The sequence below is a fragment of the Montipora foliosa genome, chromosome 13 (assembly GCF_036669935.1).
Source record: "Montipora foliosa isolate CH-2021 chromosome 13, ASM3666993v2, whole genome shotgun sequence".
NCBI classification, from domain to species: Eukaryota; Metazoa; Cnidaria; class Anthozoa; order Scleractinia; family Acroporidae; genus Montipora; species Montipora foliosa.
Genome location: NC_090881.1, coordinates 16,875,702 through 16,888,201, shown reverse-complemented (window position 1 = coordinate 16,888,201; position 12,500 = coordinate 16,875,702). Strand labels below are relative to the sequence as shown.

General features: G+C 40.9%; 1 protein-coding gene across 2 annotated transcripts in view; it reads right to left on the bottom strand.

Annotated features, from left to right (window-relative positions):
* The window catches only part of LOC137982536 (uncharacterized), a 25,224-nt gene that overhangs the window by 12,276 nt on the left and 448 nt on the right, over positions 1-12,500 (bottom strand). Inside the window, exons 1-2 of one of the 2 annotated variants that reach the window (XM_068829654.1) lie at positions 9,193-9,271; positions 6,666-7,009 (exon numbers count right to left, since the gene is read on the bottom strand). In XM_068829654.1, the coding sequence (XP_068685755.1) occupies positions 6,666-6,987 (322 nt within the window). In that variant the 5' untranslated portion in view covers positions 6,988-7,009; positions 9,193-9,271. Of the gene's footprint in view, positions 1-6,665; positions 7,010-9,192; positions 9,272-12,500 lie in introns of those variants that run through there. The other variant, XM_068829653.1, reaches the window with a different exon arrangement.

The window sequence follows — 12,500 nt, the reverse complement described above, 5'->3', positions numbered from 1 at the left end:
TTCTTATTACCTATGTGGAACGAAGGAATAATTAATTCGAACCAGCAAGGGAGATGTACACATCCACAGATCGACTCTCAACAACAACAGTTATTACGCATCGTCGCCGTTCGCTCAAGCACTCGTTGTAGCTCACATGAGTTTCGCTGCATTTCAATGTAGCACCCGTAAAATCATTCAACTTGACACCAATTTTTTCTTCCGTCACGCAGTGAAAGTGTAACATATATGTTTAATAGAGGAAGCCTTGAAACCAAGGTCTGTTTGTAAACACAACATGGTAGTCTCCAGCACTGCTCACCTCTGCGTTGTGGCTGGAAGATACTGATTACGTCACGATTTCAGTTGATAATATAAAAGGATCACTATGCATTATGGGATTCCAATTCTTTTTTCCTCTGCCTGTATTCTCGGTTTTCACATGAAGTCACGGCCGCCATGTTGGAGCCCCTAAACAAAGAAACGGAGGCCATGTTGGAGCCCCGACCAAATCCTCCGGGAATTTAACTCTATTGTTATGCAAACGTTTTCTTTTGTGTTGAAAAACATGGCTGTTGATCACGTGAGTGAAAACCAACAATTCCTATTCAAAGTCATTTGAATATTCATATCCTGTTGGAATCTGTTGATTATGCGATAATTTACACTTCGTAAGCCGCCGTTTAGATATCCGGATTTCTCCCACCTTCCTATTGGTTGGTAAAGGTTTAAAAGTTATTTCAAAATCAAGAAAGCGTCTTTTGCAAGTTACCGCAGGAGGCACGAAATTGGCGATTATGGCAGTGCCACCCGAAGATGCCCAAATACCAGCCGCTCCGGACGCCTTAGCTCTTCGAAAAGTTGTCCCGGCTCATGCTCAAGCTCAAGCTCCAGTGGATCCAGTTTAGGGGAACTCATTTTTTCTGGTTTCTTCTTTTGATCTTTAGCTAATTTGTTTCGCCACACTTTCGTACTAGTCGTTGTTCGTTATCCCCTACACGTGCTCGCGCCAAACTACGCCGTGCTTACCGGACTCTTTTATGAGTTTTGTTTGTGCTGGCGTTTTTCTTTTATGAGTTGGGTTTGTGCCGGCGGGTTTCTTTTTTTCTAGAATTTATCGTGCATACGGACAAGTTTACGATTATGTTTTTATTTTGCATGCGGGCTTGTTTAAGAGAATTTGTTGTGCCTGCGAGCTTGTTTAAGAGAATTTACTGTGCCTGCGGGTTTGTTTACGACATCTTATTTTACATGCGGGTTTGCTTAACAGAACTTGTTGTGCCTGCGGGCTTGATTAAGAAAGTTTATTGTGCCTGCGGGCTTGTTTACGTTCTTTTAGTTTACATGCAGGCTTGCTTACGAGATTTTATTGTGCCTGCGGGCTTTATTATGAGATTTTATTGTGCTTGCGGGCTTGATTACGAGAATTTATTGTGCCTGCGGGATTGTTTACGTTGTTTTTATTTTATATGCGGGCTTGGTTAAGAGAATTTTTTGTGCCTGCGGGTTCAATTACGAGATTTTAATGTGCCTGCGGCCTTGATTATGAGATTTTATTGTGCTTGCGGGCTTGATTACGGGATTTTATTGTGCCTGCAGGCTTAATTACAAGTATGTGCTGTGCATGCGGGATGGCGGTATTTATTGTGCCTGCAAAGTAGTGTATTGTTTCGCACCTGTCGCTAGGTGTGTACTGCTCGGCCAGGTTGTTTTCCGCGTCTCACAATTGTTCCTCACACGTTTGTTTTCAGTGTCCAGTTTCAACCTGTCAAGGGTTGTTTTTCTTGTTTGGTTTTTTTCTTTTTTTTCTGGTCCTTATACTCAAGTATTCCTGGTTATAAGACAACGACCCATTGCAAGTTTTGAGGGAGCGAATTCAGAAGCTTGAAGAGGGAAAAGAGGAATCGGTCGGAGATGCTTTATCCAAGCTGGCGACCCTCCTCTTGAAGAAAAATCCCCCGTTTGACAAGGATGAGGCGTTCGATGTCCTGATTGAGCTTAAAGCGGAGGCCCGTTTATCGAGCCACGCCAAATCGCCTTATTTCCAAGCTGTTTTTAAAGCCCTCAAAGACAAAACTTCAGCCCCCCCTGATCAGTTTAGGAAATATTTGGCAGCTCTCCTGGGAGATAAGCATCAGGAACGTGTCCTAGATGTCGTGTCTAACTTGACGTGGATAAGTCTGTTCGCAGATCCGCTCCAGCTCGACCCCGACCGATTCGGATCTCTCGCACCTTCCTATTGGTTGATAAAGGTTTAAAAGTTATTTCAAAATCAAGAAAGCGTCTTTTGGGGATTTTCCAAAATGGACGAATTTCTAACATCAGACAGTGAAAAGGGATGCGTTTGTTTTCTTCGAAATTGCAATGGTTATGATCGATTAATTGGTAACAGGACTTCTTGTTGTCCAATTCGTTCTCTAATCATACTCATGATCACTCATGATTCGGACAAATCGGACTCCCGCTAAGCGGACGTCCGTTAGTCACTCTTGTTATATCTCTCAGATAGTAGGCGCGCCGTGATTGGCAAAATTAGTGGGCCGTATTCTAAACTGTGGCCCGCTGTACAGAACCTTAAATTTAAAATTTCGATAAAACATTATCTAGCAAGTTTTTCATGTCGTTTCTGTTACAAAAACTTGTCAAACTGTTTGAATCTTGAAAGCAACTATTTCAAACAGCCAAACAGATTTATTTTTTTCGGATATTGACACGGCACTCTTTGTGGCAATTAAACCTTCCACCTGATTTCGACTAGTTTCCTTGCCCGCGTGCCGGATTAACCTCAGAGATATAATAAATATCTCACTAACCTCGTTTCCTCGGTCCGTACTGTAAGTTAAGGGTCCCCGTTGATTTATGGCCCGCGGGCTTCGCGCTTGAACCGTAATTCAACGGGAGGCTTCGGTTCCGTAACAGTACGGACCTCGAACTCGGTTGGTAAGAGGTATGCCGAATTGGACTCCACTCAGTCCTATTACCATTATAAATCGCTGTGTCCAGCCTTTGACTTCGTCTTAGGAAGATTATGACAGCCCCTCAAACAACAACTTCCCGACACATTTTTAAAAAGCTCGAAAAGACAAAACAAAGTAAACAAGCTTTGTTAACTTTAAAATTGTCTAGAACAGTTTTGTCGCTGACGTGACGCTTTGATAGCCACGTCTCGCGCGTAACGCGAGCTTGGGCCGCCTATGCTCAAAACAAATTAAAAATAAACACTAAGCTTTTATAAGCTTGACTTGAATAACTGCGTAGCCACCAGTGTGGTCCTGACAACAGCTACATATGTCAAACCAAGAGTCCATGATGGATTCTCGGTCAAACCTGTATTGAAACCAGCGAAAAATGCAGGAAAAAAATATTTCCCAAACCGTTTTCCACCTGAACACGAAAGGGTCGACTGTTAAGAGCTTTAGTTGAGGTAGTAGGGAGCTTAAGCAACGACAACGGCGACGGCAACGAGAACGTCATCTCAAAATATAAATTCACGCCATTTTAATCGCTTCGTGACTATTTCAACATTTCTAACATGACAAGGGTGTGGTGAGATAAACTAAAGCCAGGATCCGAGCTAGGATCCGAGCCACGATTCGAGCAAGGATCCGAGCCACGATTCGAGCCAGGACCCGAGCTACGATCAGAGCCACGATTCAAGCCAGGATCCGAGCTAGGATCCGAGCCAGGATCCGAGCTAGGATCTGAGCTAGGATCCGAGCCAGGATTCGAGCCAGGATCCGAGCTAGGATCCGAGCTAGGATCCGAGAAAGGATCCGAGCTAGGATCTGAGCCAGGATTCGAGCCAGGATCCGAGTTAGTATCCGAGCCAGGATCTGAGCTAGGATCCGAGCTGGGATCCGTGCCAGGATTCCAGCCAGGATCCGAGCTAGGATCCGAGCCAGGATCCGAGCTAGGATCCAAGCAAGGATTCCAGCCAGGAACCGAGCCAGGATCAGAGCTGGGATCCGAGCTAGGATTCGAGCCAGGGTTCGAGCCAAAATCCGAGCTAATATCCGAGCAAGGATTTGAGCTGGGATCCGTGCCAGGATTCCAGCCAGGATCCGAGCTAGGATCCGAGCCAGGATTCCAGCCAGGATCCGAGCTAGTATCCGAGCTAGGATCCGAGCCAGGATTCCAGCTAGGATCCGAGCTAGGATCCGAGCCAGTATCCGAGCCAGGATCCGAGCTAGGGTCCGAGCCAGGATCCAAGGTAGCATCCGAGCCAGGATTTCGAGCTAGGATCTAAGCTAGTATCCGAGCAAGGATCCGAGCTAGGATCCGAGCTAGGATTCTAGCCAGGATCCGTGCCAGGATTCCAGCCAGTATTCGAGCTAGGATCCGAGCCAGGATTCAAGCCAGGATCCGAGCTAGGATCCGAGCCAGGATTCCAGCCAGGATCCGAGCTAGGAATCGAGCCAGGATTCGAACCAGGATCCGAGCTACAATGTAGGATCCGAGCCAGGATTCGAGACCTAACCGAGACCTAACCTAATCTAACCGAGACCTGCCCTAACCCTGACTAGACCTAACTAGGAAACTCATCTTAGCTGTAATCCTGGCTGGAATCCTGGCTGGGATCCTAACTCGAATCCTGGCTCGAAGTTTAGGTATCCTCGGGTGTGGTAGTTCCTCAAAAATGAGACTGGTCGGAATGGCACTTTATTTTGGGGAGAAAATGAAAATTTATCCTCAAGTGCTGACCTTCTTCATAAAACCTCAAATTTGGCTATTTCAAATTGTTGTTTTGCTGACGACGGCAAAGAAATGGACAAAAGTGAAAAACGCACGAGCAGGGCGTGCAAAGTTATTGTTTTTGCCCACTAAATATGCAAATTGATGACGTTCTTGTTGCCGTCGTCGTTGTCGTTGCTTAAGCTTCCTAGTATGGCTGTGTAGCTGCGTCGAACCACTGAAAGAGCGCGAAAAATCAAGCCTCGTCTATGTTTAGGTTTCCTTATTACAAGAAGTTAACCAGGCTTGAGCAGTCAACTTAAAAAAAAAAAGATTACTAAGATGAGCTCTAAACTTTAGCCGGTGATACGGTCACGCGATACTGTTCAGCGGATACCTCGTTTTGACAGGTGTCAATCGACCATAACATGAATGTCCGATATCATGTACGCAATAAACGGCCGCCATGTTGGGCGTATTGATTATTATTATTATTATTATTGTTATTATTATTATTATTATTGTTATTATTATTGTTATTATTATTATTGTTATTCTTATTATTATTATTAGAAAGAGGCATCTAGCTGGCTTACAGTCGTTCCAGTTTAAGATGTGAACTTTACGATTGGCAGATAAGCGACATCCCGTCTACTTGTGCGTGTGGTGGTGGCTTTGATGAAGACCACGCAATGGTATGCAGACGTAGAGGCTTCATTATTCAAAGACATAATGAGCTGCGCGATTTCGAAGCCGAAATGCTAAAGATGGTATGCAATGATGTCCAAATTGAACTGGCACTTCAGGAGATAAACGGAGAAGTGCTGACACCTGATACGAACAGAGCAGCGGATGCCCGGCTTGACATTCATGCTCGTGGCTTCTGAGGACGGCAAGGCTCTGCTTTTTTTATGTTAGGGTTTGTTACCTGAATGCAGAATTTTATAGAGGCCTAACCATAAAACAAATCTACCGCCAGCATGAAAGTGAGAAGAGAATGTACGCCAGCACGGTGTTAGAAGTCGAACAAGGCTCCTTCACCCCACTGGTATTTACTACCACCGGAGGAATGGCAGATGAATGCAAGAGGTATCACAGTAGACGTGGTTGAACTTTTGTCAATCAAGAAGGGTGAGTACTACAGCACTACAATGTCGTGGATTCGCGTCAAAGTCTCATTCGCTCTCCTGACGTCTGCAGTACTGTGCTTGAGAGGCTCACGTTGTATGCAAAGAGCTCCGTTCAACATTGCTAATAGTGACTTTGAAATCGATAAGGAATTAGCGAGACTTAGGATTAGAGCGCTTATTATTGGCCGTCATGATAGAAAAGGATCAACGATTATTGACACAGTGATCGTATTCGTATGATTTATAATAATTTCTAATGTTGTATAGTGCTTCCAATTCTTTCTTTTTAATATTTCTGTAAATTATGTACATATTTTTCTGTTTTAATTTTAAAGTTTGAATAAAATTATTATTAAAACAAATAAATAAATAAATACAAAACATTCAACCCACGCATGCACATGGAACATTGCGTGCACCGAGAAAACCACTTTTCGGAGGAAAATAATGGAGTGCCTGCTAATTGCTTGCGAGAAACCAACCCAAAACAAACAAGTACATTCTTTTCTTGCGAAACTGTTCCTCTTGGGAATAACTTAATCGAAGAAAACCAAGTTGCATTTAAATTTCCACCATGTACCACTGATGATGACCGTACGGTCGAAAACGTTTGGTTCCTTAAAAACGTAGTAACTTTCAGCCTTTTATCATAATCATTGTTATTGTTTTTGGGCAAGTCTGTGCATATGCGCCCACGAGCAATACCATTAGCCGTGATTACCATGAGAAAATCAACTCATGGGTCTTATGCCTATATGGTACTCCTGCCAACCATAGATGTCAAACGGGGATAGACCATTTACCCAGCTACCTTCAAGTAATTTAGTGCTCAAGGAATCTCTTCTTACTATAGAATTCCTTAGATAAATTATTAATGCTTCATACCTCTGTTGAAAGCTCGCTTCATGTAGAATCGCTTTGAATCGGGTAAAAAGTCTTTGGGCCTGGCTTCTTTCGTTCTGTTGTTTAGCTCGCAAATTCTTCTTCCAATGATGACATTGTAGCTTTGGCATCTAACATCCTGGTCGCATATCAAGTAACATTCCCCTGGAAATTGATCTTTGACTGTTTTAAAAGCGTGGCCTTTAAGAAACATCCCATAAACAGAGTGTTCGCTCTGACAACCTTGATCAGCTGCACTAATAAGACCAATCCTTGTCATCAGAAAAACAGCCGAGAACCAAAATCGCGGGTTCATCTTGTTCATGTAGACTTTGCAAAATATTGCCCTGCAAGTACGTAGAGTAAAATTTACTCTTTACTGAAAACCCCGGCAGGGCAGACAAAGGGTCGATTATTTAAGAGAAAGCCTCGGTTAGACCTTGTTTAAGAGTGAGTCACGGCTTAGACTAGTTCTTCGTAAACCATGTTTAAACTTTATTTAATTTGCATCATGAGGAGCTTAACTTGAGTCAGGAATGTGGGTCCCCACTAAAAAGGCAGAGCGACAGACAAAGGGAGAGAGAGGTGTTAATTTATATATTTGTTGGGCCGACTTAGCTTCGTCATAAAGTTTTCAATGACGACAAATATCTCAAAGTACTTTAAATTAATTTTGAGTGACTTGTCAAAATAGCCCAGAGGCACAATAAATCAATTTAAAATATTTTCTAAACCACGGTTTACTATATGCTAGTGCTAATCACCCTTACTTGCAGTCGAGGACTGAATTGCGAAGGGCGCGGCTCAGGACATCGGGCTGAAAGCATACAAAGGCGCCTCTGGCTGCCGCTATACAGTCCATGTTTGATGTCGGAGCACAGCACCACAGCTAGATGTCAATTAGCTGTGAGTCGATTTTGATGAGGGAGGAAAACCGGAGTACCCGGAGAACAACCCTCGAGTCAGGTTGAGATCGACTAAAACTCAGCCCACATGCTGGCCGAGGCCAGAATTGAACCCCGGCTCGCAGTGGTGGGAGGCCAGATAGATAACCACTAAGCCACTAAGCCACCCTGACTCCCACTTTACAACGGCCAGCATTATGCAATTAAAAAATGGAAAGTTATTTCTTAACTTTCAGGCTACCGAGATGCAACTTGTTTTGCCTGGCATACATTTTTCTCAACAGCAACCGTGAATTGGTTCTTTTCTGATTTTAAAGCAATCGATTTTTAAGTTTTATACTTATGGAACTCGATAACTGAGGAATAAAACTCAACAGATATTACACCTTCCAACATCTGCTTCCCTAATTCTCCGGTTAAACATGAAACGTTAGTTATGTATTGGTGTATTTGTCAATTTAAACACAGGCAAATTATTTCTTAACTTTCAGGCTACCGAGATGCAACTTGTTTCGCCTGGCATACATTTTTCTCAACAGTAACCGTGAATTGGTCCTTTTCTGATATAAAGCAATTCATTTTTAAGTTTTATAGTTATGGAACTCTATAACTGAGGAATAAAACTCAACAGCTATTACACCTTCCAAATTCTCCGGTTAAACATGAAACGTTAGTGATGTATTGGTGTTTTTGTTAATTTAAACACAGGCAAATTATTTCTTAACTTTCAGGCTACCGAGATGCAGCTTGTTTTGCCTGGCATACAATTTTCTCAACAGCAACTGTGAATTGGTTCTTTTCTGATTTTAAAGCAATCGAGTTTTAAGTTTTATACTTATGGAACTCGATAACTGAGGAATAAAACTCAACAGATATTACACCTTCGAACATCTGCTTCCCTAATTCTCCGGTTAAACATCAAACGTTAGTGATGTATTGGTGTATTTGTCAATTTAAACACAGGCAAATTATCTCTTGACTTTCAAGCTACCGAGATGCAACTTGTTTTGCCCGGCATACACTTTTCTCAACAGCAACGGTGAATTGGTTCTTTTCTGATTTTAAAGCAAACCATTTTTAAGCTTTATACTTATGGAACGCGTAACTGAGGAATAAAACTCAACAGCTATTACACCTTCGAACATCTGCTTCCATAATTCTCCGGTTAAACACGAAACGTTAGTTATGTATTGGTGAATTTAAGGACGGTGCCTACTAATTCAATGGTATTTTTGCGTGGCCTACTATATATACGGGAAAAGCAGATCTTAACAAGTGTTATTAAAATCCAAAAAGAAAAATGCGGGTAACCACGTATTTTCGAAGATAATTAATCAACAATACTTGTAAAGAGCTTTAAAATGCAAAGCAATTTTCCAAATTGATTTTTAATTATCTCTGAAAAATGCGTGGTTACCCCCAATTTTCTTTTTGGATACAAAGAGCACTTGCTAAGTTCTGCTTTTTCCGCAAAATCTTGAACCGTGCAAAAATATCGCTGTATTAATAAGCACAACCCGTAGGGAATCCGAGTATCTTGAGATGCGCAGAACGTATGCGCAATAATTATAGTAGTAGGCACCGTCCTTAAACACAGGCAAATTATTTCTTAACTTTCAGGCTACCTAGATGCAACTTGTTTTGCCTGGCATACATTTTTCTCAACAGCAACCGTGAATTGGTTCTTTTCTGATTTTGAAGCAATCCATTTTTATACTTATGGAACTCGATAACTGAGGAATAAAACTCAACAGATATTACACCTTCGAACATCTGCTTCCCTAATTCTCCGGTTAAACATGAAACGTTAGTGATGTATTGGTGTATTTGTCAATTTAAACACAGGCAATTTTTTTCTTAACTTTCATGCTGCCGAGATGCAACTGTTTTGCCCGGCATACATTTTTCTCAACTGGAACGGTGAATTGGTTCTTTTTTGATTTTAAAGCAATTCATTTTTAAGTTTTATACTTATGGAAATCGATAACTGACGAATAAAACTGAACAGATATTACACCTTTGAAAATCTGCTTCCTTAATTCTCCGGTTAAACATGAAATGTAGCGATGTATTGGTGTATTTGTCAATTTAAACACAGGCAAATTATCTCTTGACTTTCAGGCTACCGAAATGCAACTTGTTTTGCCTGGCATACACGTTTTTCAACAAGTACAGCAACGGTGAATTATTTCTTTTCTGATTTTAAAGCAATCGATTTTTAAGTTTTATACTTATGGAACTCGATAACTGAGAAATAAAACTCAACAGATATTACACCTTCCAACATCTGCTTCCCTAATTCGCCGGTTAAACATGAAACGTTAGTGACGTATTGGTGTATTTGTCAATTTAAACACAGGCAAATTATTTCTTAACTTTCAGGCTACCGAGATGCAACTTGTTTTGCCTGGCATACATTTTTCTTAACAGCAACCATGAATTGGTTCTTTTCTGATTTTAAAGCAATCGATTTTTAAGTTTTATACTTATGGAACTCGATAACTGAGGAATAAAACTCAACAGATATTACACCTTCCAACATCTGCTTCCCTAATTCTCCGGTTAAACATGAAACGTTAGTTATGTATTGGTGTATTTGTCAATTTAAACACAGGCAAATTATTTCTTAACTTTCAGGCTACCGAGATGCAACTTGTTTCGCCTGGCATACATTTTTCTCAACAGTAACCGTGAATTGGTCCTTTTCTGATATAAAGCAATTCATTTTTAAGTTTTATAGTTATGGAACTCTATAACTGAGGAATAAAACTCAACAGCTATTACACCTTCCAAATTCTCCGGTTAAACATGAAACGTTAGTGATGTATTGGTGTTTTTGTTAATTTAAACACAGGCAAATTATTTCTTAACTTTCAGGCTACCGAGATGCAGCTTGTTTTGCCTGGCATACAATTTTCTCAACAGCAACTGTGAATTGGTTCTTTTCTGATTTTAAAGCAATCGAGTTTTAAGTTTTATACTTATGGAACTCGATAACTGAGGAATAAAACTCAACAGATATTACACCTTCGAACATCTGCTTCCCTAATTCTTCGGTTAAACATAAAATGTAGTGATGTATTGGTGTATTTGTCAATTTAAACACAGGCAAATTATCTCTTGACTTTCAGGCTACCGAGATGCAACTTGTTTTGCCTGGAATACACGTTTCTCAACAGCAAAGGTGAATTGGTTCTTTTCTGATTTTAAAGCAATCCATTTTTCAGTTATGGAACTCGATAACTGAGGAATAAAACTCAACAGATATTACACCTTCGAACATCTGCTTCCCTAATTCTCCGGTTAAACATGAAACGTTAGTGATGTATTGGTGTATTTGTCAATTTAAACACAGGCAATTTTTTTCTTAACTTTCATGCTACCGAGATGCAACTGTTTTGCCCGGCATACATTTTTCTCAACTGGAACGGTGAATTGGTTCTTTTCTGATTTTAAAGCAATTCATTTTTAAGTTTTATATTTATGGAAATCGATAACTGACGAATAAAACTGAACAGATATTACACCTTTAATTATCTCTCAAAGATGCATGTTTACCCCTAATTTTCTTTTTGGATATCAAGAGTACTTACTAAGATGTACTTTCTCCCGATAGTTTTAAACCTCGCAAAAATATCCCTTTACCAATTGCGTTGGTATGACGAGTGAAACAGGTTTCCCAAAAGTTTGAAACACGGAATGTTGAAATATGGCCATACGTTATTCTTGATTTTTCAGTTTGCTTCATTTGCTGAAACCCTTAAGGGGGAAGATGAGGAGACATTTTTTGGACTTGTGAGTACTTTGCGTAGACTAAGTGCAAATGTGCTCCCATATCCTCTTCTTCTTGTTGGATAAAAGGTTCGTGGTCTTTGCACAAACCAATTAATGCCAACGTCTTTTTCTTGACCAGGCGAGGACACTTTTTTTATTAACACAAACTTACAGCTCTTCTTGCTAGCAGCGGTAAAGAAACAGAAGAGTACACCCGTATCTACGGTAGACATTTTGCATCGCTATTCCATTCAAATTTTTACAATTTTCAAGCTGCCGGCGGGCGATCAGCCGGATGCGTATCATTTCCTGCCAAAACTTTCCCAAAAGAACTCATATTCTGCATATTTCGAATGAACCATATTCCGGTCATTCCGTTCATTCTGCTATCGGAAGCAGAATGAACAGAATAGTATTCCGTTCATTCCAAAAACGGAATAGGTCCCAAAAAAGAACAAGAATACCGTCTATTTCGTGTATTCCTATTGCGGAATAGTACCAAAAGAACTCGCCCTAACACAAAAACAACGAAATAATTTGTTGGCGGCCATTTTTGCATTCGGTCAATTCTTCGCGATTTTGGCGTTTGAGCGTGAGCCTGTACACCGGGAAAACTTCCAGCACCGAATTCCCCAACATCAATATTGTTTACTGCCTATAGAATTTCGAAAAGTGTCACCATTTTCCCGCAAAAAATTACCGACTTGGAGGCGACAAATCTCGCTTCGAAAGAGCTGAAAGAACTATCCTTCTACAAATTGGCTAACATTTCGACCAACCAGTTGATTTGAAAGGCTGAACCTTTTTTCCCAGGGTGAGAGAGTTAATCCATAAATCCTATAGAGCGAAAAATGGTTCCGTGTCCCAGCACTAATCGCCACTGTCGATGCGCGCAAACGAACTGAAATGATTTGTTTTCCCCACAAAATTCATCTCGCCCCTAAATATGGTCATTCAATAACAAATTATCTACTTTTTTTCTGCTTAACGTAAAGTTCACAGTACAATCTTCTCGATCCTGAATGCTTTAACTCTTTTCTGAATACGAAACACCTTTTGTGTTATATCTTTAGCCTTTGTTCTCGGATATCTACACCGTCAGGAGACGTCCAGCCGAAAATTCCTGATTCGGCTTAAGCTCCTCACGTAAGACGTTGAC